The 27,254-nt window shown below is 37.0% G+C and overlaps 1 protein-coding gene across 16 annotated transcripts in view; it reads left to right on the top strand.

The window, feature by feature from the left end:
* SORBS2 (sorbin and SH3 domain containing 2) overlaps window positions 1–27,254 on the top strand; it is a 213,000-nt gene that overhangs the window by 109,275 nt on the left and 76,471 nt on the right. For 9 of the 16 annotated variants that reach the window (XM_010835788.1, XM_010835789.1, XM_010835792.1 and 6 more), the window contains 5 exons: window positions 2,919–2,968; window positions 9,176–9,268; window positions 12,359–12,385; window positions 12,619–12,743; window positions 25,166–25,304. In XM_010835788.1, coding sequence (XP_010834090.1) covers window positions 2,959–2,968; window positions 9,176–9,268; window positions 12,359–12,385; window positions 12,619–12,743; window positions 25,166–25,304 — 394 coding nt within the window. In that variant the 5' untranslated portion in view covers window positions 2,919–2,958. The remainder of the gene's footprint in view (window positions 1–2,918; window positions 2,969–9,175; window positions 9,269–12,358; window positions 12,386–12,618; window positions 12,744–25,165; window positions 25,305–27,254) is intronic. The other 7 variants (XM_010835797.1, XM_010835796.1, XM_010835798.1 and 4 more) reach the window with 4 other exon arrangements.

Below are 27,254 nucleotides of genomic sequence, written 5' to 3'. Positions count from 1 at the left end.
TTCAATGTGCTGAGAACTCTTCAGATTTTCTCTCAACAACTTTCATAGATAATTGCAGCAGTGTTAATTATATTTATCATGTACATTACATACCTGGTACTTACTTATCTTATAAGTGGAAGTTTGTACTTTTTAGCTGCCTTCGTCCAATTCCCCCTACTCCTACCAGTGGCAACCTCAAATCTGATCTCTTTTCCTATGAGTTTGTTTGTTAGTTTATTTGTTGAGGTATAACTGACTTACAATGTAGTATGTTAGCTTCTGTTACACAGCATAGTGATTTGCTATTTCTATACAATTCAAAAAAATCACTACATTAAGTCTAGTTATGAATCTATCCCCATACAAAGATATTACATAATTATCGACTATGTCCCCCACACTGTTCGTTTCATACCATGACGCCTTTATTTTGCTGCTTGGAAGTCTGTGCCTCTTAATGTCCCTCACCTGTTTCTCTGTTCCACCCACCCTCTCCCCTTTGGCAACCACCGGTTTGTTCTCTGTATCTGTGACTCTGTTTCTGTTTTGTTATGTTTGTTTATTTGATTTGTTTTTTTATTTAAAAAATTTTTTTGCTTTGCCATCTGGGTTGGCGGGATCTTAGTTCCCTGACCAGGGATTAGCCCTGTGCCCTCAGCAGTGAAAATGTGGACCACTGGACCACCAGGGAATTCCCTATCTTGTTTTTTCAATTTCACATATAAGTGAAATCATACACTATTTGCCTTTCTCTGCCTGACTTACTCACTTACATCCTCTGCTGCTGCTGCTGCTAAGTCACTTCAGTCGTGTCCGACTCTGTGTGACCCCATAGACAGCAGCCCACCAGGCTTCCCCGCCCCTGGGATTCTCCAAGCAAGAACACTGGAGTGGGTTGCCATTTCCTTCTCCATTATATCCTCTAGGTCCACCCATATTATCACAAATGGCAAGATTTCATTCTTCTTATGGCTGAGTGATATTCCATTGCACATATAAGCCACATCTTCTTTATTAATCTATGGATGGGTGCTTGGGTGGCTTCCATATGTTGGCTATTGTAAATAACACTGCAACAAACACAGGGGTGCATATGTCTTTACTAATTAGTATTTTTGTTTTCTTTGGATAAATACCCCGGAGTGAAATTGCTGGAACTTAATGGTAGTTCTATTTGAATTTTCTGAGGAATCTCCATACTCTTTTCCATAGTGGCTGCAACAATTTCTATTCTCACCAGCAGTGCACAAGACACCCTTTCCTTGACGTCCTTGCCAGCACTTGTTATTTGTTGTCTTTTTGATAACAGCTATTCGGATGGGTGTGAGGTGATACCTCATTGTGGTTTTGATTTGCATTTTCTTGAGGATTAGTGATGGTATGTGTCTTTTCACATGCCTGTTGGCCATCTGTATGTCTTCTAGGGGGAAAAGGCTTTTCAAATCCTCTGCCCATTCTTACATGGGTTGTTTGATTTTTTGATGCTGAGTTGTATGAGTTCTTCATATATTTTGGATATTAATCCTTTATCCGATAAATTATTTGCAAATATCTTTTTCCATTTAGTAGGTGGTCTTTTCGTTTTGTTGACAGTTTCTTTTGCTGTGCAAAAGCTTTTTAGTTTGATGTTGTCCTGCTTGTTTATTTTTGCTTTTGTTTGCCTCGCCTGAGGAGACATAGCCAAAAATAATATTACTAAGGCCAATGTCAAAGAGCATACTGCCTCTATTTTCTTACATTAGTTTTATGGTTTCAAGTTGTATATTTACATCTTAATCCATTTTGAATCTATTGTTACTCATGATGTGAGAAAGTAGTCCAGTCTGATTCTTTTGATGTAGCTGTCTAGTCTTCCCAATTGGACATTTTAATTTTATTATTATTTACTGATCCATGAGGTATAGATACTTTTTTTTTTTTTACCTATCAGATATTAGAGTGCACATGGAAACTGAATGTGTGGTATTGGGGAAGTTCGTGTTCACTGACAATAGGCCCTACTCAGGAGCTAAGGCAAAGTGACCAGGGTTAAACAACTATCAGAGAGCTCTTCCTCTTAGAAGCATTGCTTCCTGAAGAGCCTATCCTTTCGCTTTGGTTACAGGGTATAGAGAAATAAGAAACTCTAAAAGTGAGCACAGAGAATATGCCAGGAAAAGAACTAAGTCATGTTATACATCAAGAAATACTATAAATATTTTGAAACTTGTTTTCTACAACAAGTACCATTTTCCCAACCATTTCCAATAAATTAATCTCAACTGTCATACAGCAAGCACTCCAATGGGGAAAACCACCACATCTGATACTGAAACAGAACTGGGTTTAGTAGTCATCATTTATTTCTTGCACTTTAGTAAAAATAGATGAATCTTACCTTTGAATACTTGCTCAAAACACAAGTACATTGCTTAAATACATTAAATATTCCCTGGCAATAAATTAACTCAATAATAAATTGAATATAATAAATGAAATAATGTAAAGTAATAATCTCAAATAAAATTAAATAATGCAATAAACTGAATAATGTAAAGTTAATTATTTCAAAGTATCAGAGTGTTTTTTAAAATTCTGGTAGAGGGCACTTAACCATCAGTGATCCTTTCTGGCTTAGAGAACAAAAACTGTTACTATAAATGTTTGAGAAAGCAATTTAATTTTTAACCATGAAAACCCTACTCCATTTTCATCCATTAATGATCACCATTAAACAAAAACATGAGTTTATGTTTATGATAATAAGACCAGTAATAATTGAAGTTTAACTTGAATAGAATTATAAATTCTGCCCACTTTATTAAACTCTCATTTAAATAAAACTAATGATAATGTGATATTAGCTCACAGGTACACCAAAACCAAAGAAAAATACTTTCTTGATATTTTGCTCCCCACGCTAGTGAACAAATTAATACATCATTTTCTTTCTACAGGAAAACTGAAGACTTAAGTAACAAACCCTCCAAGGTCAAAATGAACACAGGTATGCTGTCTCTGTTAGTTTTAAACTCTTCAGCCTCACTCTCTAAAAATCATCTTGGCCCTAAATCATTAGTTTAGCACTTGACTGATCCTAAATGTGATACTAAGTTTCTGAGATAGATAGTCAAAGTCATTATTTGATTTCTTTGTTTTTGTACTTCAATCTTACAGCTATCAAAAGTAGAATTTTCTGTTTTGCTGTCTTTTACTCCTTTTTTTCTATAATTATATCATGACATTAACTCCTATAAACCCTAGGAAAAGGTAGTATATCATACAATGCATACATTTGAAAACTCTCACTTAAAATAGGCTAAATTCCTAGGCAGGTTGCTCAAGTGAGAGAACATTTAAAATTCTCCATTCTATAAACATTTTACATTGACAGCAGGAGTAGATAGAGTGCCAAAACCCCACAGGAAATCAGCTTAATTAATCCACAGACACACTTAGAGTCCTAAGTATTATATTTTTAGATGTGAGAACAGTATCTCCAAATAGCTTAACATTGGTGCTCAGAACCCCAGACTGTATACAGATTAATTGTAAAAAAAATTTTGTAATACTTGCTAGATACATATTATTTTTCCCCATAATTATTTTAACTTATATTTTCACCTTCTCCTTCTGAAATTCTTATAGTCAGTATTGAATAATTCTGGAAAGCAAGTTGAAATTTTCTAATTTTCAATTGTATTTAGAAAATACCACTTCCCACCCATCAGTGATCACTCCAGAGCAGAGGATAAAGCATCAGATCAGATCAGATCAGTCACTCAGTCGTGTCCGACTCTTTGCGACCCCATGAATGGCAGCATGCTAGGCCTCCCTGTCCATCACCAACTCCCGGAGTTCACTCAGACTCACGTCCATCGAGTCAGTGATACCATCCAGCCATCTCATACTCTGTCATCCCCTTCTCCTCCTGCCCCCAATCCCTCCCAGCATCAGAGTCTTTTCCAATGAGTCAACTCTTCGCATGAGGTGGCCAAAGTACTGGAGTTTCAGCTTTAGCATCATTCCTTCCAAAGAAATCCCAGGGCTGATCTCCTTCAGAATGGACTGGTTGGATCTCCTTGCACTCCAAGGGACTCTCAAGAGTCTTCTCCAACACCACAGTTCAAAAGCATCAATTCTTCGGTGCTCAGCTTTCTTCACAGTCCAATTCTCACATCTATACATGACTACTGGAAAAATCATAGCCTTGTTGGCAAAGTAATGTCTCTGCTTTTGAATATGCTATCTAGGTTGGTCATAACTTTCCTTCCAAGGAGTAAGCGTCTTTTAATTTCATGGCTGCAGTCACCATCTGTAGTGATTTTGGAGCCCAGAAAAATAAAGTCTGACACTGTTTCCACTGTTTCCCCATCTATTTCCCATGAAGTGGTGGGACCGGATGCCATGATCTTCGTTTTCTGAATGTATGAAAAGGCAAAATGATAGGAGAAAGCATAGTGGAAGATATTTTTCTCGCATCAAGCCAGTTGCTTTTTTGCTGTCTCTTGTTATCAAAATGCCTTGAGGGAGGATTAACAACCACTGGTGAGAACCAATACCTAATCCCTAGATCAAGTGTAGAGACATGCGCTCTGAAGGTGATTCTGTGGCTGCCCCTTAGCAGAAACTGGCTGCAACCGACCTCTGAGAGTTTGAAGTCAGCTGGCCCCTGGGGATGCAGTCAGCTCATAGGTGTGCAGGCAAGATGAGGACATTGGAGACAGTCAACAAGTACAGGGAAGGCTTAGAAATCAACAGAAATTGTAATCCTGGAAATGAACCAAGTAAAGTCATTTGGACAATTGGAGATGTGAGAATTATACATGGGAAATGAAAGGACAAATCTTATTAGGCAAAGGAGACTAAAGAAAGCAAATAGAACAAGCTTGTCTAAGTCATACTGTGAAACTGCAAAATCACCCCAGTGGGACATGCACATGAGGAAGTTATATTCACCGATTGTTCTGCAGCATCTTCTTGCAGACTTAAGTTGAACGTAATTTCCCAATATCCTTCATGTTGTGGAGTCCGATTTTTCTATTTATTATAACCTTATTATGACAGATGTATAATATGCAATTATACTAATATCATAGTCATTACAATGCATTAAATAATTAACCTTCCTATTCCTAGAATTCAATCCCCAATAACAAAGTAGGCAAATAGAAATTTGTACATTTGTTTAGTTCTCCAGGGTACTTGAATAAAGTTACTGCTCTAGTAGCATGAATATAACCCTCTAAAGCATCCTCTCATTAAAAGGTGTGAGCTGGGCTCTATATGGGATGTTAATTTGCAGATATTTTGATTATATGAGTGAATTTACACATCCATATATGCATGTAAATATGTTATTCAAACACACACATACAAAATTAATTAGAAGTGACTGGAACCCTTTGTTTAAAGTGCCAAAGTAATACTACAGTGTTGCTATAAAAACATACCACTTTTGAAAATATATATAGAACTATAAGAGCTTCCCAGGTGGTGCTAGTGGTAAAGAACCCACCTGCCATTGCAGAAGGCATAAGAGATAAGGTGTGATCCCTGAGTCAGAAAGATCCCCTGGAGGAGGGCATGGCAACCCACTCCAGTATTCTTGCCTGGAGAATCCCATGGACAGAGGAACCTGAAGGGCTACAGTCCATGGGGTCACAAAGAGTTGGATACGACTGAAGTGATTGAGCACATGCACCATAGAACTACATGCACACACACACACACACACACACACACACACAGAGAGTTTTTCAACACTGTAGGAAGTTGAAGAAAGTGTTGTCACTGTATCTCAAAACAAAGTAGAAATTAGGTCCCAAATATCCAATAAATAAAACAGGTCTCCATTATCTACCTACCTGCTGCTGCTGCTTCTGCTAAGTCACTTCAGTCGTGTCTGACTCTGTGTAACCCCATAGACGGCAGCCCACCAGGTTCCCCCATCCCTGGGATTCTCCAGGCAAGAACACTGGAGTGGGTTGCCATTTCCTTCTCCAGTGCATGAAAGTGAAAAGTGAAAGGGAAGTCACTCAGTCGTGTCCGACTCTACCGAGCCCATGGACTGCAGCCTACCAGGCTCTTCCATCTATGGGATTTTCCAGGCAAGAGTACTGGAGTGGGGTGCCATTGCCTTCTCCACCATTATCTACCTATCAATCATTAAAGAGAGATATTACTATTTCAATGTTCATTTGTCAGTCACTAAAGTTTTTCCAAAAAAAAAAAGATTCGTTCAAAGCAGCTTTGTTTTTAGCCCAATACATAATAAACCTGCCAAGGGAACTGTGACACATTTCTCATACTAAAGTATCTAAATAATGTATAAAATATACAAAACATGCTGTATTTGTACTCTTAGAATTTTTGGTCCACTATTTTTGAAGGAAAATCTTTGCTGGGGAGGAGAGAGAGAAAGACATCAAATGCTCCATTGTGTACATGGTTTACTCCTGTGAGTGTTTTCCAGCAGTAGAAGCAGCTCCTGAGGGTCTTGCCACTGCCTGGAAGCGTGAGCAGGTTATGAGGGAGTGTGAAGGTGAGGGCAACATTAATGTTCTTTCGGATGACCTAAATATATAAGATAACATCCTCATTTTGAGATCTAAAAGAATATCTTCAAGAAATTGCAGGAAGTACCAATGCATAAGTAAGAAGAAACAGGATATAATAGATTTCTTCATTCCAGCACTTTCACCAATGCCTCAACTTTTCAAATTAAGCTCTTTATTAAACTGTTAATCAAGAAAAATTCTCCAATCATTTTACCGAGTTCTTAGAGTTACGTGGAATACAAAAATTATTTAACCCAGAGGTTCCCACACTTTCTTGGTTGACGGGGCCAAGAGAGCTCAGTAATTTTTCACACACCCTCAAGCCAAAAGAAATACCTGACAGTTGTGCTTAGTAAGCAGTTAGGTGCAGACAGGTTAGTAAGTGCTCATATTCTATCAACTTAGAAGCAAACTGAACAAAATCATAGACTTCCCCGGCATCTCCAAACAGCCGAGGTTATTTTAGAGCTTCCCTGGTGGCTCAGATGGTAAAGAGTCTGCCTGAGATGCAGGAGACCCGTGTTTGATCCCTCGGTTGGGAAGATCCCCTGGAGAAGGAAATGGCAACCCGCTCCAGTACTCTTGCCTGGAGAATCCCATGGACAGAAGAGCCTGGTGAGCCCCAGTCCACGGACTTGCAGCACATCGGACACAACTGAGCGACTAACACTTCACTTCATTTCATATTGTGCGATATTCAATTGAAAAAATAATCATTTATCCAATTCCCGATGACCACAGTTACTTGTTACTGGGATGCCTGTGTGTACTGGGCGCTATAAAATTTCTCAGACTCAGAATTAGATGGTATTTCACTTCTGTCAATTACTGGCCCGGATGACTTTCCCAGGGCACTTGCGCTCCACCATAACCATCACCAAAAACCCAGATTTACAAAAGATGTGACGTCACCTAAAGGGAGATAACAGGATCTGTGATGTTGAAACTGGGAACTGCCTCAGGCTAGTGGCGGATGCAGTGTCTGTCTGATTCACATCATTTTCCTCAAAAATGTGAACTATGTTCGCAAACCCTTGTGAATCCACTGTGGTGGGTGCTTAATACAGAGTTCTGGAAACCAAAGGTTTAACCAGTGACCTTGGGTCTCTTCATTCTGAATTTTTCCCTTTGCATCTCTGCTGCTTCTTCAGATGTTCAGAATTAAAAGAACTAGAAAATGTAATCTCTAGTAAATGAGAGCTTTCCATTCACACTGTCAACACCCTGGAATACTTAACCCTTTGTGACATTGATAGCTGCTATATATTGTGTATTCAATAATATTACCTCTATTTTATCAGAAACATTCATCCCCCATGGCTATTTTCAGTTTGCAGTTTGCTAAAATCCTGTTGGTGCCTCTTCTGAAGATACATTTGGTTGCATGTTTTTACCATTTATGTCTTTCTATATTTGGTCTTTGGTTTATTTACTTTCTTTTGTTGTCCCATTTCTCTGTTTTAATTATTATCTGCATTACAAAATTGCTATTTTAAGTATATATTTAAAAACATATTTTGACATGAGAATCATTCTGTCAATTTAAAGGTCTGCTGACCTTACTACTTGTGATTTTACCAACAATTAATTCAAATCATACTTTTCAGCACTCAATTCCCTCATGTCCAATAAACGAAGTGGATACACTCCTTAAGAAATAAAGGAAAGCAATATGCAAGACTAGCATGTGGCAAAATATAATAATTATAATATTGGTGGTTATAGAATTTATCTTTTTGTTATAGCTTTCAAAAAGAATTAAATTTAAGTTCTTTTGGTTCCGGGGGAATGAGCAAAACTATTTATTGCACATTCCAGCTACAAAGGAATGTGGGAATGGAATTGGAATCTGTTCCTAAATAGAACATTAACCTTCCAATTTTAGAAGTCTTGTTACACTAAGCTTCTCAAATCATATTAAAATAGCTGATGCATTTTCACTTCTTTTGCTTCATGTTGTGATTTGCATTAAGTGTAAATACATAAATCATATACTTCTTGTTCAAAAGTACAAAAACTAATTTTTTAAACATGGTTGTTTCAGTACTGTATGTATCAATATTGTTTTATCTCAAGGAGGCAAAATTTCCCATAACTAATAATAACTGGGAAGACACAGAATATTTTTCTTTATGAATCTTACATATCAAATGTATTATGCCTGTAACAGGTAACAACTTTTACTTCAAGAGGTCCTTCAGGAATCATAATAGCTCAAATACAGTAAAACCTAAAATGATGGATATGAAAGTATGTTATACCATAGCTCTTAATCCTGAAATACAGGATATTCATAACTCTAAAAGCTAGTTACACTGCTTGTAAATTTAACAGTTGAATTCAAATGGTATACACAAAGTTCAGTTCTATACATGGTATTCCTCAAAGAAAAACCATAAAACATTAAATATAAAATCTGAGTTTTTTTTTACTAAATCATTGGCATCTATTTCTAAGACATAACCCTGGCGTTTTCCTTGTTTTGTTTCGGTTTAGTTTGGGGTGGGTGTAAATTTTGCAGACGTGTTCCGTGGTTACTAGTGCTGACTGTTCATCTCTCTCATGGATGTCTGTCACATTTCACTGAGATGCATGGTACTGCATGTGCTTTCTCCTTTGCTGTGGCCTCTGCTATGTCATTTTTTTGCTTCCAGATAGCGGTGGGTGTGCTCGCAAACGTGCCGCCATGTCTGTTACATTAACATCTGTGAAGAGAGTTCAGAGTTCTCCAAACCTGTTGGCTGCAGGTATAATATCACTAACTCACAGAATGTCACATTTGAATGGCTTTCTCTGACCTTTCTCTCTTTCCAGAATTATCCTGTTTGGATGATGAAAGTGGCTGTAAATACCTTTCTAATGCCCCACAAGTTCTTATTTTTCTTGTCTCAAGAATAGCTCCTATCCCTTATGACTGTTTTGCTCTAAAAATAAAAAATGTCAAAGGGAACTGATATCTTGTAGAAAATATTTTAAAAACATAATTAAAAACAACAGTCACTTGCCAAAAATGTGTTAAGTAGCTGCAAGTTTTAACAACTAAATTTTTGTACTGCATGGACTAAAGTAACATAGTATTTAATTAAGATAACTCATGGGTACTTTTCTTGTTTTTTACCTAAAAACTATTGAGGGTGGAGGCACAGAGTGTCAGAAGTGGGATTTGCAGGAAATTGAATCTTTATTAATTTGCTTCTCTGTCAAAGGTTGCAAATAAAATGATAGAATATTAACTTTCAAAGAGACTTTAAATCTTCCTTTAATCCAATCAACAAAGAGCTTTCTAATATATATTTTTAAACATCTTGGTCCAATTAAAATTAACATGAACTCGCAAGTATAAATATACTCTAGAAAGTAACTGGGAGTGTGATATTTCAGCATCCACTGAAGTGTGTCTTTTTACAATAAATAATCTCTCATGACTTCAACCCTAGTCTCTCTAGACCCTGAAATATACCCGTATCACTAGGTGACTGGTTAGTTGGTTGGTCAATTTTATTTTTCCTGGGTTAGTTGGGGTTTCCTTTGATTTTTTAAATAATATTCATGGGTTTTGGAACAGAAGTGGGAAAGGGATGAAGGATATTTAAATAATTCTAATTCTCACTGTGCGTATTAGTGTCTTTTATACACATGCATTTATTAGTTAATTATTCAGGATGTCCTTAATTATGAAGCCACTTGACCCTAAACTATCCAGTTTTGTTGAGGAAAAATCAAGCTTCCATGTGGAGATTCCTACTCCTGCCCACCACCTTCAATCCATCAATAGATTTCAATGTCTAAATTTAAATACAAAACCAGGTGGTTCCATAATATATTACCTTTATTAAAAAATATAAATTGCATTGCAATGGATGTAGTAATGATCTCATTTTGGTTTGAAAAAAATTATCTTTATATATATATATATATATTTGTACATGTTTGTTCATGTGTATGTGAGCATAGAAAATGTTAGAAAAACAGTCATTTCCCCAACTCATAGGATTTGTCAGAATTAAATGAGGGTAAATGAAGAAAATAAATGGACAGGTTTATCATAGTACTGACAAAGACAGTAGCCATTCAGTTAGTTAACTTGAATTTAGTTAATACATTTAATTCTTGCAAGGCACTTGAACCCTTTAAAGAAAGGGGCTATAAGAATTAAAATCAACATAACTTTAAAGAAAAGTATCATATAGAATATAGCATATCATAAAGAAATTTAAGTAAAACCCAAGAGTAGAGACTATGAGGTAGTGGGTACTGCAAGCACAGCTACATAAAAATCATAATGTTCGAATCATAAGGGTGGAAAGGACCGCTACGAACATTAAGTCCAGTCCCCGACACCAAGCCAGGAAAGCCCTGACAACTGCTCTGATGGGTTCGCTACCTTCTGCAGCTCACAGGGAGTGCTTGTTGTAAGAGGGAAGAACAGTTAAAGTTCTTAGTTCTCAAAGACTATTTTCATGCACAGAACAACCAGGGAACGTTAAATCTGTCCCATTTACTCATTCTTAAATTTTCAAAGAAGCAATGACCACCCACTAAAGAATACTAAAAATTAAAGGCTCTGATCCCTAGAATTCTAGCTGGTTTTTTTTTTTTTTTAACAAGTGAATGGTCATGAAGAGTGTTCAAGATATTAGACAAAACCATTTTCTCCAAGCGTCTGCCAAGTTATGTACCTGGCCAATTCTTAAAAAATAACCAAAAAGCTCTATTCTCTTTACTTGACATGTGTCTAGGACGCTTCTTATTACCCACTCCATATCACACCTGCCCTCCCTTTCCCAAGCTTTCCTGGCAGGGGTGAAATAAAAACAGAGCTATGGTGAACAGTGTCCACGTGGGATGCTGCATGACTTTCAGTTCCTCCAAAGAACTATAATATTAGTAAAGTAGCAAATTGGCACTTGGCATTTTATATATCTAAAATTAGGTTTATGTTAAAGAAACTGCAATATTTGAACACCTAAGGGTTCTTAAAGGACCACCCACTTAAAAGTAAATCTGAATCATTAACGTCCAGGATCTGGACAGAAGATTAGGCTGAATGACCTCTAAGATCCTTTCCAAAATTAAGGCTTTATGATTCCAGGTGAAGTTGGCCCCATGGTATCATAGAACCAAGCAATACCAACTGAGTACCTAAAATTGTGCATAATTTATAGGAGATTCTTGAAAGTATAATTGCAAATAAAACTGAAAATAAATATGTCATCGGGCTGCTTTCCAGCTGTATTATCAAAAGCAATTTATTAGTACTGAAATGCTTACTGCAAGACAGTGGAATACTTGAAACAGCTTTTTCATTGTTGAATATAAAATCACTCTTAAATGGCAATAAGAAGAAAATTCAAAGTCTAGAGAGTGATTTGAAAATATCACATAATATGGCAGTGTATTTTACACTTTCTTAAAGTAAAGAAGAATTAAAGCTACAAAAAATTGATGGCATTGAAAGCTAAGGATCTGGTGGTTTGATTCATTGTTAGGAGAACCATTCATTGTTTTCCAAACTTCTGATCCTTCAAACTGATATTAAAAACTCATATATTCACCGTAAGCAATAATAAGATAAAATTGAATTCTTGCAATAATACTAAGGGGAAAATCAGTGTTTGATATATGTTTTAATTATATATCATATTTAATTAATTCTAGTCTAATTGAAGTAAAAACAAACGCACAAATTTCAATTAGTATATTTTATATACCCAGAGTTTTAGAACTGAGATAATGTTTGCTCAAAAAACAAAATGTATGTGGTTTTTTGCCAAATGATCTTTACTGCATTGTTCATTTTACCAGAGAACTAATTTCGACATTTCTTTTTCTTTTAGGGCGTGATTCTCAGTCACCAGACTCAGGTACCAAAAAACTATTCTGAATAACTACTACATTTGTTGTGAGTTTTTTAAAAAACATATTCATAGCCACATTGTTACTCTTACAGTAAACTTCAATTGCATACACAGTTATGCATTTTTAATGTCTAAAAAGAAAATTTCAATTTTGGAAATAAAAATAAATTTTATTTTAAAAATATGTTAAAAGTGGATGTAGATATTTTTGTATCCGATTTGTTTTCTCTTAATAAAAGCTTGGAGATGTTTCAATGATCGAAATCAAGAGACACTGAATGGAGATGCTACATGTTCCTCTCTTGCAGCAAAAGGTTTTAGAAGCGTTCGACCAAATCTACAAGAAAAAAAATCACCAACTCAGGTAATCCTGCACACTGCTGTCCACTGTGTTATTTTAAACCACTGCTCTAGAGTCTCTTTTCTAGTAACATGCATGTTTTGATATGTTTTATTCTTATTATGTTGCTTTTATATTTGTATTGACTTGTACTTACAACATGGAAGACAAGTCTTAAGTTCAAAACAGGTTATTGATTTTTCTTTTTTCTGATTCAGCTGATAAAAGCACATCAGTTTCTGGTATAATTTTCAGGATATTTTCTAATTCTTAAAAAAACAGCCAGTTGATGATTTGGATTTCTAAGTTATGAGGCCAGCAATATATTATTTACTGAATAAATATGAGTTATGCAATTGCTCGTTAAACATTAACTAAAGAAACTCAGTGTTGGAGATATTAGTAAAACTGTCACAGGCATGAAACATGTTACCAAAACAATGTGAGTAAATACTGTATATATACCTCAAGGTCTAGAAATATACCAAGAGAAAATATTTTCACTTTTAACCTAATTTCCCAGAAAGTAGATGGAGACAAACTTGATACTGTATTCTCTATAAAACTATTTTCCCCCAGAAGGCAACTATTGACAGTAAATTAAAATGCATTCTGAATGAAATAAACATGATCTCTCAATCTGGCCAACAAAATGTATAGCATAAGAAGAAGGTGTGACATTGCTTTACTTTCTTTAAGGGTAGAGTTAACACTGGTTTCTTTAATGATTAACTTTGACTTTCTCTCTGTTTTTCCTTCAACACTATTTCTTTCTCTGGATGCTTTTGGTAACCCAGGCACCCCTTCCACCACCCAGAAAAGAGAGCTTTTGTAGCTCCTTGATAACCAATCATACAAAGGGTGACATTTTAGACCAATTAGTAACTAACACACAAAGTCCATCCTGTACAGAGTTCTTTACTAACAAAACACCTCTCCAGGGAACTATGTATTCTAATGATGATTCTAGCCAGACAATTGTATATTCTGAAGAATCTAACACAACCGTGTCATATACACAAAAAATCACTAACCCACTACCACCACCTTCCCACACAGGTCCCCCACCAAAAGCTGATATGAGTACCCCATTTCTCCAAGAGGACTACACCCAGGATTCTCAAACTCGGAGAATTTCCACATTGAAACTAATCCATAACCAGGACCCAGGAAGCAGCATCACCTTTAATCCCCCCCAGTTTCCCAAATCTGTTGAAATACCATCATTGCTCAAAAGGCCTTGCTCACCACCCGCTAACCCAGTGCCTGAGAAACACACAGCATCTCTTTCCATCCAGATAGCTCCCCTTTCGGGACACGATCCTGAAAGCCACAAACAGCCACCTGAGCTTTCTCCAGAGACTGCAAAGATACCTCTTCAGCCAGAGAGACAAAGACCTGCAGTTGCTGCGGCCTCTCAGTCCTCAGACTGCCAAGTGGTACCTTACACCTTCCAATCTCTTCTTACAGCGTTCTGTAGAGACCCTAACTCCTTTGGTTTGAGCTTCTTATATAACCCGATGCTTTGTTAGTTTGCAATCAGGAAAGGAGAAAGAAACCATCTTCCTATTTAAAACCCCACCAAATTCATCAGTAAATTTCTAGGGATCTTTTAATTTAAAAAATCTACAGATCTTTTACCCAGAAATAATGTTTTATAGGCATCTTCCTTCTAGATATTTATTAGAAATCATTGATGATTGGTTAACAATTAAAACTGAAAAATACCTTTAAGTTTTAAAGAAATATTGTTCATGCCAGGTTTCTGAGTACTTAGATTTTACTTTATTTACATGGGTAAAATCTCTTAAAATAATTGTCCATTATAATTCACTTTGAAAGAAACAGTTATCTTAATTCTAGCAGAATTTATTTTCTTATAGTTCAAAATTCATTTTCATTGAAACTCGATAAATTTCTATGTTTTTAAGTTTATTATTTCAGAAAGTATATTAATAAATCTTTAGTACTTAGACTATTCAGAAGTAAATCTATATTTCCTTATATGTTAAATTCTCCCATAGTGTCATTCTGCTGACATTTATGAATCTAGTTAGAAGAGAAATGTGTTCCTCTTCTTGGCTTTTTCACAGAATAATGTAATGTGAAGAGCATAAGCTTTAAGGCTAAACTGTAGATTCCAATCCAAACGCCATCACTGGCTATGTGATAAGGCAACCATCCTAACTTCTCTGTGAGTCTGAACAAAGAAATGAGAGTATTAATTAACCCTTAATTCATAGGCTATGATAAGAGTAGGAAGTTAGTAGAGGTACAGTACTTAGGATTCAGCAAACTCTGCTTAAATGGTAGCCATTTATAAGGACATGCTAGCAACTGCAGCAGTAGTGGGAGTCCAGAAAACACTCATACTTGAGTAAATAATTTGAAGAATGGTATCTACTGTAGCTGTACTATTAAAAGTCATCCAAGACATATCCCTGAAGCAATGTATTTTTTATCTTTATAGAAAGTCTTCAACAGACATCTGATTGACATCAACATCCTTCCCACACACACCCACCCATAAAGCAGAAACCTTAAGCTTAGATGATTAAAAAGACAAGTGGGTGTTCCTACTAAAATACCTTCTTTATCAGTGCAAATTGTTTGAATTAGGGTAATATCTTCTGAGAGCCCCTATGAAATAATAATAAAAACAGTAAAAACGACAGTAGCACCTAACAAATACCAAGAGTTCACTATATGCAGGTACTGTTCCAAACCACTCACATTTATTAACTACTTCCACAATCCCATGAGGTAGGGAGCAAAATCAAACTGAGACACCACAGACAGGGATGGGCTAGTGTCAGAGAGCAGGCTTATTTGTGTCCAAAAACATGTCCCTGGGAGCAGATGTAGAAGTCAGAGCAGACACCACCACATTCACAACTCAGTTCACTCATCTGACATAGTCTGGCTTTTTAAAATTGTTTTATTATGCTTAGAAACTTAACTTGAGAACTTTCTTCCCTATGGTTTTGTCACCATCCAGGCTGACCAGAGACGGTTTCATTATACAGTCCTCAGGGAATCAGCATGATCCACAAATCAGGATTTGAGATGCTGTCACTTTGACTCATTTAGGGCTTCCGAGCTGGCGCTACTGGTAAAGAACCTCCTTGCCAGTGCAGGAGTCATAAGAGATGCCAGTTTGATCCCTGGGTTGGGAGGATCCCCTGGAGAAGGGCATGGCAACCCACTCCAGTCTCCTTGCCTGGAGAATCCCATGGACAGAGAGCCTGGCAGGCTATAGTCCATGGCGTCACAAAGAGCTGGACATAACTGAAGCAACTTAGCACACACTTTATTCATTCAACAAATATTTATTGGGTGTGTGTCGTCTATTCTAGCCACAGAGTTGCATTTGAAACCATTGATGATTAAAGTCTTGTCGATGGCAGAGGGAACAAATATTAATAAAAACTTAGATAAGTAGAATCACATAACATTAGAAGGAGATTATATCAATAAACTAAACAGCACTGACCAGGATTGAGGGCAGCAGAGTCCGTGTTAAATAGGGTAGTCAAAGAGCCCTCATGCAGCAGACAGAGCGGCTTTGAAGGGGGAAGAACTTTCCAGGCAGAGGGAATATTTAGTAGTGTAAAGGCGCTCAGGCTGAAGCATGCTGGGGCTGTTCAAAGACCATCAGGGAAGCCAGTGGGAAGGAAAGGAATCAAGTGAGGCTCAGAGTAAGAGGAAGTCAAGTCCGAGGTAAGAGAGGCCAGATGGCAGAAGTTCTAAGAAGCCACTGAAGGATTTCAGCTTTTACTCTCAATGAAAATGGGAGTCAGCGGGGGAATTTAAGGCTACGACTGTCACTATTTGACTTACAGTCTAACCGAATCATTCTGGCAGCTCCATGGAGAGCAAACTACAGGAGGGCAAGATGGAGAGTAGGCAAGCCAAGCAGGTGGCAATGCAACAGCTTAAGTGAGAAATGGCAGTGGCTCTGAGCAGGGTGGAAGCAGGGGAGGTGGTGAGAAATCGGATTCGGAATGTATTTTGAAAATACAGTACATAGGACTTCCTGACAGATTGCATGTGGGAGGTGAGGGAAAGAAAAGAGGCAAGGCTGCCTTCAAAGTTTTGCATCTTTGCAACAGGGAAACGATGGAATTTGCCACCTTCTGTCCCCTGAGACTGGATAACCATGGGTACAGCAGGTTTGGGGAAAGATCAGAGGTTCCATCTGGGACCTGATAAGTTTGAGGTGGGTTTTAGACAGCCATGTAAAGAGGTCCAGGATGCAACTGGATATAGGAGTCTAGAGATCCAGTGAAAGCCCTGGGTTGGAGATATAAGCCATCGCCTTATAGATGCTTTTGCAGCCATGAGACTGAATGAGATGACCAGAGCATGGCTGCAAAGAGAGGAGCAGGCCCAAGGACTGAGCCCAAGGGCGTCCCGATAGTAAGAGGAGGAACCAACTCAGGAGACTAAAGTCAGTGTCTGCTAAGGGAGGAGGAAATCCAGAAAATGTGGCCTCCTGAAAGCCAAGTGGAGAAAGTACATTAAGAAGAGATGGTTAACTGCACAACTGATGCTGCTGGTATGTGGAAGATGAGATCTGCTAACCTGTCGCTGACTTAGAAGTGGGGAAGGGGGCCTTCTCAAGTTCTCTTGTGAGCTTGAGAGAGACTGGGAGGAGAAAAGTTGGACAGTCAGCTCCTTAAGGGGTTATTAATGTTAGACCATTCACTGAATGATTACCCTTTCCTGAGCCTCATCTTACATCATCTATAAAAACCTTACTTCATCTATAAAATGGGGATAATGATGTAGCATTCATCGCAGACTATTGCTGGGAGGTTTCACTGCCTATAAGGAGCTGGGTACAGTGACTGCCATGAAATTCCCTCAATATGGAGTAACTGTGGTTATTTTTAAATATCCTTTTTCCTGTGCATCTGATTGGGAAAAGGAAATATATTATTTTCAACAATACATTTTTTGAATGGGTGGATTAAAGTTTGTTTTATAACACTTTGTCAAAAAGTGGTATAAAACCGTTGCAGTTCTGACTTGTTTTAATTGTGTAAGAATACGGAACTGAGATCCACCCACTTAACACATTTTAAAGTATACAATATAGTATCGTTGACTACAGGCACGGCTTTGTACAACAGATCTCCAGACTGTAATCACGTCACCATCTTGCATAACTGAAACTCCTCCTGTGAAGAGCAACTCCCATTTCCCTGTCTCCCCCATTCCTGGCAACTACCATTCTACTGTCTGCTTCTATGAGCTTGACTGTTTTAGATCCCTCATAAAAATGGAGCCATGCAATATTTCTCCTTCTGTGACTGGTTTATATCATTTAGAATAATGCCTTTGGATATCATCTGTGTTATCTCATGGGACAGGATTTCCTTTTTTTAAGGCTGAATAATTTTCCCTTGCCTGTATATACTGCGTTTTCTTTATTCATTCATTCACTGATGAGGATCTAGACATGTTTCCACATCTTGCCTATTGTGATATACTTTAAGTCTCATTTGCCATGGAATGGCCTTTCACAGCAGTGACCTTTTGTTTTAAATACCCACATTCCATGTTCTTGTAAGAAAGTCTCAGTAAATGCCAAGAACTATGAGCTACATATCGTAAATCAGCCAAATATATGCTCTATTATAAAGAATCATCCTCCCAAGAAAACAGCAGTCCCGAGAAACAAAAATGCTCTATCGAGAGTAAAAGGGAAACTTTAGTGCTCTAGAAGTTTCATTTATATACTTGGGTTTTTATTAAAGTCTGACCATTAGTGTAAGAAAAAAACTATAGCCTACCATTAGGAATTTTCATTCTCTCCATATTTGATAATATAACACATTGCTTTATAAGCTGCATATGTTACAATTTACCTCCCACACATCTATGTATAGAGAGAACACAAAATGAGGTATGTTACCCTCTGTCACTATGTGAACAGATACCCTGTTGCTAAAAATGTTGCATTGTTCTCAATGTCAGATAAGTGCAAGTCTAAGTCAGAAGCTTTGAAAGACAGCAAAATCTACACCTCACACATTTTCTCTGGCATTTTTTACTGCTGTGTCCTTTGCTTCAGGAGAATAAACTTTATGATACATATAATATATAACAAATCTATTATGAAATAAAGTTATTGATCATTTGCCAAAGCTTTACTTTCACAGCTGCTGATGCACAAATGTTAGGGACTCAGAGAGGACTTTGTCTCAGTGTCATATAGAAGAGGGAGAGAACTCACCTCTGTGGCTCCATGGGGTCAAGATGTAGAATGTGAAGGAAGGCTGATAACGAATAAATGCCAGCAAAGTGGGATGCAAGAAAAGGTAGAGAATACAGAGTATACTTTCTGGACCAGTCCCATCAACACCAGCCCCAGTCACTCATGTGTTCTATTAGGATGGCCAACCAATATTTCATGACTTCTTCTGTGTGAGTTTGTTATGAGATCAGTTGATCAGGCGTTACACTCACAAACTGATACAAAATATTGGTGACCTTTGACTTACATTCAAACACTTTAACCTTACATGGTCATGAAAAGACAGAGACACAAAACAAATATGATGGATTTTCTGCAGTCATCTATCTGCCACCAACTCAGTAGGGGGAAAAAATCTGCTCTTGTTTTAAACTAGTTTTTCCTACTTCAGAGTAGTTCAGAATGAGAAAATACTTCCCTCCCCTTTTCATACTTTCATCTTCCTCCTCTTATGTTCTCTTCAGGGAAACATTTGTATTGTGATTCTTTCTCCCCCTGTGTCTAAGAGGGCATTTCATTAACACAGGCATCAGGGTTATGTTAAAGAAGCTCCAGCTAGTCTACAAGAAAAGTTTTCAAAGTTTGTGTGTGGGTGCCCAATCGACTGTTGAACTTTCCAGTTTTATCCCTGGAAATTTAACTGTGATATGAGTCAACAAGAGGCATTTTACTGTCATCTACACACACATACATGTGAAAATTGTAAGCATATCAGCGGCTTGAGAGAAATTCAGAAAGTGAGATAGCTCTGTTTTCTATAGACACTCTCTAGAAGAACAATGAATAAGGACCCTTCCTAGTATACAAACTGATCATATTCCCCATAAGTATGGTGGTTTTAGAGATGATATTCTTCAGCTTTTGACAGGTTTCACATCCAAAGAAAATGGGCAAGCCAGTCCCAAGAAGGGTACAATCATTAATTTTTCTTTTTATTTTAAAGGAAAAAAAAACTTGCTTTACGCAGATTACTCAAATATTTTTGAATGATTTAATTTAAAAAAATTTTATTTAGCATAAAGAGAACTAAAGAAATTTATATTATATGAAAATGTCTTAAATGAAACTGCATTGTTATGAGGAATTTCATTGACATTATCCAACCCAAGACTGTTCTATACTGAATTCCATTCAGACTTGTAGCAAAATTCTAACCTATTAGATTGTAATTATTGTAGTTTCATAATGTTACAGTTTTACTTGCATTAAAATCTAAACTTATGACTAAAAATTTACTAATAAAAAGGATACAGTCCTTCTAAAACATTTCAAGTTCTGGGTTATTTTAAGGTTCCTATAAGTTAATTCTAAAATCTTAAAACTATACAAGTATAAAAGTATCATTTAAAATGAGTGGGGTTTTTTTACTTTATAAATGTTTAATTTTATATTGGCTTAGAATTGATTAACAATGTTGTGTCAGTTTCAGGCGCATAGCAAAGCGATTCAGGTACGCACATGCATATCTATTCTTTTTCAAATTGAGATGGACATGTAGACACTGCTGTATTTAAAATGGATAACCAACAGAGACCTACTGTATATACAGGGAACTCTGCTTAATATTATGTTACAACCTAAATGGGAAAAGAAGGTAAAATGAGTGTCTTTAAACAACAACACAAGCTTACTAGATAAGAATAGAATAGAGAAATCTGACTTTTATTCACGGTTGGAGTTTCTTAACCTGTTAAAGATATGCTTTTGAGTATTCATTAACTCCTAAAATTGACACGAAATTTTATGAATGTGTGCATTTTTCCTGAGAAGGATCAATAGCTCTCAGATTTTCAAGGCATCTATGACCAAGAGATCATTTTATATAGTGGGTTTTTTTTTTTAATTCTTCAATTAAATGTCTGAAGAAAAAATTAATTTTAACTTTTTATGAGATCAGCAGTCTACATGAGATCAACTGTTATAAACATGACGACTGGCCAAGAACCACTTAAATCTTTACTAGACAAGATTTTTACATTGATACAGTTCTGTTTACTGTATTCCCCATCCTTGTATTAATATAATACTTTGGCTATCTATGTTACAACTGACACCATACCAAACACTCAATAATCCTCTATTCTGGAGGTGGGGGTTTCAGAGTGAGGAGTAAGAAAAAATATTTTGGTTCAGAGTTTCATTTACTCATGTTGAGTGAATACATTTATCATCATATTTGACCTGTGTGGTCAGATAACAGAAGGTTAGGACGAATAATCTTTAATGGGCCATCCACTCTCTTCCTTTTACAGACCACCCTTCCCACCATGTTCAGCCTCTTGGGTTGTATAGCCTTGGAGGTATTAGACCTTCTCTTTCGTCTTCAGTTTCTTTCTCCTTTACCTAAGATTTAAAGCCAACAGTAGTTCTAACCAACTAGGATGTACTCTAACATCATCCATGGCTGGTTTTTGTTTTGTTTTGTCTTTTTCCATTTTCACACAAAGATACCACTATTTCCACTGCTAGGATACCTTAAAGTTCAATCCTTTTAGCATCTTATAGTGGTAGGCTGCAGTCCATGGGGTCGCACAGAGTCGGACACAACTGAAGCGACTTAGCAGCAGCAGCAGCAGTGAAATCAAAATAGAGATTCAATAAGTGGAAAGGAAACAAAATTCCCTTTCCACTTAGTTGTGTTTAGTTTGATCAGTCTCTAGATCTGTAAATCAACATAACACAAGGCAAACTGATTTATAGTTGGGGGACACTTTCCAAGAAGGAGGCAGGAGGAGAAAACTGCTATAAGATTTTTCTGGTGAAGGGAAACTAATTCTGCCAACCGATGGATAACCAGGTATTAACTTGCTGTCACCAGTACAAAAACTAAAACTTAGGAGAAAAAAATTCCATTATGCCAGCACTCTTAAGCTCCTACCCCCAAATGAAAGCTGTGTGAAAACTGGTCTTATTTCCAAAACGCACTGGATTCATTTTCTGCATGTTTTCATGCTTTTCCTCTACTGTGTGGTTGGCACCTAATCCTTCTAAATATATTTCCTTAAAGTGCTTGCAAATAAATCTGTGCTTTGCCTTCTCTGTCACACTGCACAAAAAGAGATGTTTTTATTAATTGGATAATTTATCTCTCTTCTCATTATTTTTCCTCAAACTCAGCTTGGAAACCAGAACTTAACTGCCAATGTGTTGGAGGTAAATGCTTCACAGACAAATCTGACCAGAAGCCTCTGCCCCATGCCCACCTTCTGGGGTACCTCATAATCCTTTTTCACAAGACGGTGGCTCCAGCCCAGCCTCACTTACCCTGCCACCACCTGCTGATTTGGGGTCTTCACACCTGCAAATACCCCCAAACCTTTTCACACTGTTTTTATAACCACGTCTCCCGGGGCAAGCACTCCTCCTGCTCCTCCAGGGAGTCCTCCTCAGCCACCCCAGATGAACTGCAGATAGCTGACTCTGACACCACTGACCATTCTGAAACACCTTCCCCAACCTTGGGTCAGCAGTCTGCCATGACAGATGGCGTCACCTTAACCACCCCTGCTATCATGCACGGAATTACTCCTCTTTCCTTTGCTCCATCATTTTTTAAACAGATCTCCAAAAGCCAAAAGGACCAGTTTCTTGTCTGCCATCTGATTTTGCACCTGAGCATTTTTATTTGCATAGGTGTTGATTTCATCTAAACCAATCCTGTATCATCTATTAGGGAAAATTCCACTAGAATCATCCTCATAAGCCTATTTTGGGCTGAAAAAGTCAATTATATTCTCCTAATTCATTTTGGAGTCACTTATGTTCACACTGTGTTGCTCTAGTGAGTTGTACAGTGATTTGCCTTAATAAGTTTTCTCAAAAATTTAGATATCCATATAATATGATGATGATTCGATTATAAAGTCTAAATCCTAATTTACTTCAGAGACTCATATGAATGTGCCCTGTGTGAGCAGTTCACATCTCCTTATTCATCACATACATGATTACTCACTGTATGATGTTAATTCTTGCTGCTCCTTCATTAACAGCTACATCTTTTGAACCCATTTGTCCAACAGGAGTAAATAATGTATATAATCTACACTGCAGAAATTTAGCCCTATGAATTTTTTGGAACCATTTTCCCAAGCCATTCCAATACAGAAATTTATGAATATTTATTGTTTTATATAGCAATAATTTGTCTTCCATTTAGATTAAATATAAATATTTTCCATACATATTTATATCATTTACATATGTCTATTTGACAAGCAGCCCCTAATAAATGATTTATGAATGACTGAAGTGCTTCAAAATTTTATGGTGCAGATTTTCAATTATGTATACTGCATGTCTGCCTGAAAGGGATACATATATCCTTGTGGAGCTAATTGTAACTGAACTTACTTTTTTTTGCAGTGCAATAATAAACGTTTATTGTTTTAGATTCTGTCTTAGGTGGCTTGTTAAGCAGCAATAGCTAACTGATACAAAACCCAACACTATATGAACTTACTTTAAATTGCATATACCTTCTCCATGAGATGGCTTTCCTAATAATCATTTCATATAACAATAAAATATATTCTAAAGTTCTAATAGTAGCATTCAATTAGTAAAATCCTAATTGATTTAACATGATGAAAGACTAAATCTATTTGCAGTGTTTATTTTTTTTTAACCCATAGCCATTGTTATTGAAACCATCAATATAGAAGGAAGGGCAGCTTTCCTAAGTTTAGTTACAAAACATGATAGTTTTTAGTTCTCCTACCTTTAATGTTAATTCAAACACATTATAACAATAATATTGAAAATATATTTACAAAGATCAACCAAATTGGATTTGGGCCACGAGGCAAAAATATTATTGAATAATTCATCAAAGGTATATAAGCATTCTGAAGCATTTGGGGAGATCTGTGCATCACACTTATTTGAATGGCCAGTGCTCTAAGTTAGAAGACCCTCACGACAGAGTTGCTTATGAGAGTAATTTCTGTAACAGCTCAGAGAAGTACTTCATCGTTAAGCACTATCATTGTAATGAAATGCTTACTGACTTTAGGACAGATGTGGCATGGCTAGAAAGTAACAAAATTGGATTAATTCTACATGATTTGAAAACATCTGCTTTAAAGTGAGAAATCATGGAAATGTGAAATTAATTGACTACCTATGTTTCAGGCCTGTACAACAAAAGTTTAATTGTTTTAAAATAAGTAGATTAAGTTCACAAATTATGGTTCTTTATCTGTATGCATATGTGTGCTGTGCGTGTACTATATTCAGCTGTATTTTAACCAAGTGCTCTTGCTAACGTTTTATCTTATTTGCATGCATCTGCACAGTGCCCAGTGCTGCACTGTAGACAGACAGGCAAGCTTAATAGCAGTGAGTTCAACCTCTCTGAACTGAGCTGATTCAATTCAATTTTAATATGTATCTACTGAATATCTACTATGATATTAGCACCAGATTGCATGTTATACAGGAAAAAAAATGTTTAAAAAGCATATGTATCACAATTTAAAACAGGGATCTTGAAACACCAATGGGGATATGAAAATACTCAGATAAAAAGCTATCAAAACAACAAATTAGTATTACTATAAAGGGCTAAAAAGTGAGATGAGAGCTGGAAGTAGCCAGAGATTTAACACATCTTTCTGATGTTCTGCGAAGTATTTGATTCTTCCAGAATAGATTGCTTCAGGACATATAAATGCAAACAATTATCCTCCTTCTGTTAGTCACCTTGCCCTGGAGACACTGATTCACTAGAGGGTATACATCCATGATTAAACCTGAGAGCCAATCCCTTTCTTCTCATCAAAGAACATTCATTTCAAATCCGACACGCAGAGCAGTATGACAGTGTTCTGACTACTTAAGTCATGACATAGGAACAGATTCACCCTCGTGTTTATTGTAACTGACTCCTTTGAGATCTTTGGACATCACTGTTGGCAGAGTGCTGTGCCCAGTGGTCAGCTGCTTCCATTCCCTCATTACCTCCTATGGTCTCTGACATAAAAAGAAAGTGATTTTCAAAGTAAAGGAAAATAGAGAAGACACTGAAAAGAACGTGCCATGCCCTTCTAGACATCAGTTTCAAAGTAAATAAACACTTGACAGCTGATTGCTGTCATGTGAGTGGAAGTCTTTATTGCCAATTAAGGAGTGAGGTGTATAGGGGAATGTGTGCTTTAACAGGATGTCTTTGCACTTTTCTCAGAGCCAGATAACAGTGAATGGAAACTCTGGAGGCACTGTGAGTCCAATGAGTTACTATCAAAGGCCGTTTTCCCCTTCTGCTTACTCGCTACCAGGCTCACTCAATTCAAGCATGATCATGCAGCATGGCCGGTCACTTGGTAAGTCATCTGATTTTCATGACAATTTCAATATAGCAGGTACAAACCACATGAGAAATATATAAAGCATCCAAATAATTTTTGGAAAAGGAAGAAGAAACATGCAACACTGCATTTTTTTAATGAGCCTATCCTAGGAGAGGAATTAAAGGCAGAGGATTCAACACTGGAGAAAATAGACACCCAGCTATTCCAAGACAATGACTGCATCTATGTCTGTGTGTGGAGAAGGCTATTAGATATTTGGGGTGATGGCGTAGAAAGACAGAGATGGCCATTTAGGGAGAAGCGAGTGCACATACAGCAGGAGAACTTTCCATGAGGGACAGATACCATCTGTGTTTGAGACAGCCCTTTCTTTCATGGAAAAGCTTTCATTATAGAACTGTTTAGCAATTAAAACAGCCTAACAAGGGGACAGGCGCCTCACAAAGTAGTAAACTGCTGTTGGAACCGAGACCAGAAGACCATCAGACGGGGGTGTGAGTTCCTTTAAATGATTCCAGAATTTTATAGGAAGTTATTTCTAAATCTTTGGGGAATTAAGTCAAAGATAGAGCTCTCCTCCAGAAAAAGAAATGAACATTAGAACAGCCACATAAATATTAAGACATAATTTCATGGGGCTAATGAACTCTTTAGAGCCTCCTGGAAAAGAAGCTGTGCTATGTAATTCTAGAAACATTTTTATGCAGCAAACTATGTTAGGACAACTTAGAAGATAATGTAATAAGTATTTCTTGGCTTTTAAAAGGGTAAAGAAAAAACCCCAAACATTGGGAAACTGACCGAATCAAACCATCATCTGAATTGAAGCTGAAAAAGGTTTCATGCTTAGCAACCGGAAAGCCTCCAGGACAGCTGGAAACAGGGAACCCGGCAGAGGGCCATGTGACTTCAACCTACCTCTCAGAAAAGCAGGAGACCAATCCTCTGGACACCACCAAGCAGCAAAGAGAAAGGAACTAGACAGGGCTTTAACTCCCATGTCTTCATTGACAGTAGACAGCATCTTCTCACCCCTGACACTGTGTATTGAAAGAAAATGAGGGTATTAATTTACCCAGGAACACCCAGCCTATGGATTATGCAACTCAAACTTTTGTGGCCAACAAAAGCTCTCTAATTATAAGACTTACATGGAGCCATGAGACTCATTAAGCAGAAGTCTAAATATACTTGCTCATTCTCTAAGGCTGCTCCTGGGATCATCTGTGAATCTTACAATGATGTCCTTTTAGAGTATAAGAAAGTAGAATGTCTTTGTGCCAAAACACTGCCCTTATATAAGCAATCTGTGGTGTAGTATTATAATAGGAGTCTGTTATATTTAGATTCTTTATGGAGCTATGCATGAACACATATCTATAGTAAAATTCTACAAATTACTCTTGCCATAATATTTTCCCAAATAATTATTATCAAAATTAGACTCTCCTCTTTATCTTTCTTAATGAAAACAGTTTTGTCCCTCCCACTCCAACAAATAAAATATATAAATACTTGATAATGGACAGATTTTTATATTAGAACATATCAATGGGTCGATTTTACATATAAACTATACTACACAGAAAAAAATTCTGTAGATAAATATTGAACAAATTCTGCCTAGAGGAACTATTCTGCCCTAAAGGAACTTTATACAGTTGAGGACAAAAAGATTGAAAATGAGAGTTAGTGACCATATAAGAGCACAATAAAATAAAAGGCTAACTTGTATTATGTAAGCTATTAGTTCATAGAATCTTAGGAATCACATATTAAGACAGAGTTAACACCGATGGTGATTGCAGCCATGAAATTAAAAGGTGCTTACTCCTTGGAAGAAAAGTTATGACCAACCTAGATAGCATATTCAAAAGCAGAGACATTACTTTACCAACAAAGGTCTGTCTAGTCAAGGCTATGGTTTTTCCTGTGGTCATGTATGGATGTGAGAGTTGGAAT

This window comes from Bison bison, unplaced genomic scaffold (assembly GCF_000754665.1).
Source record: "Bison bison bison isolate TAMUID 2011002044 unplaced genomic scaffold, Bison_UMD1.0 scf7180017864050, whole genome shotgun sequence".
Lineage (NCBI taxonomy): Eukaryota > Metazoa > Chordata > Mammalia > Artiodactyla > Bovidae > Bison > Bison bison.
The sequence above is the reverse complement of the archived record's forward strand: the minus strand, read 5'-3'. Positions and strand labels throughout refer to the sequence as shown.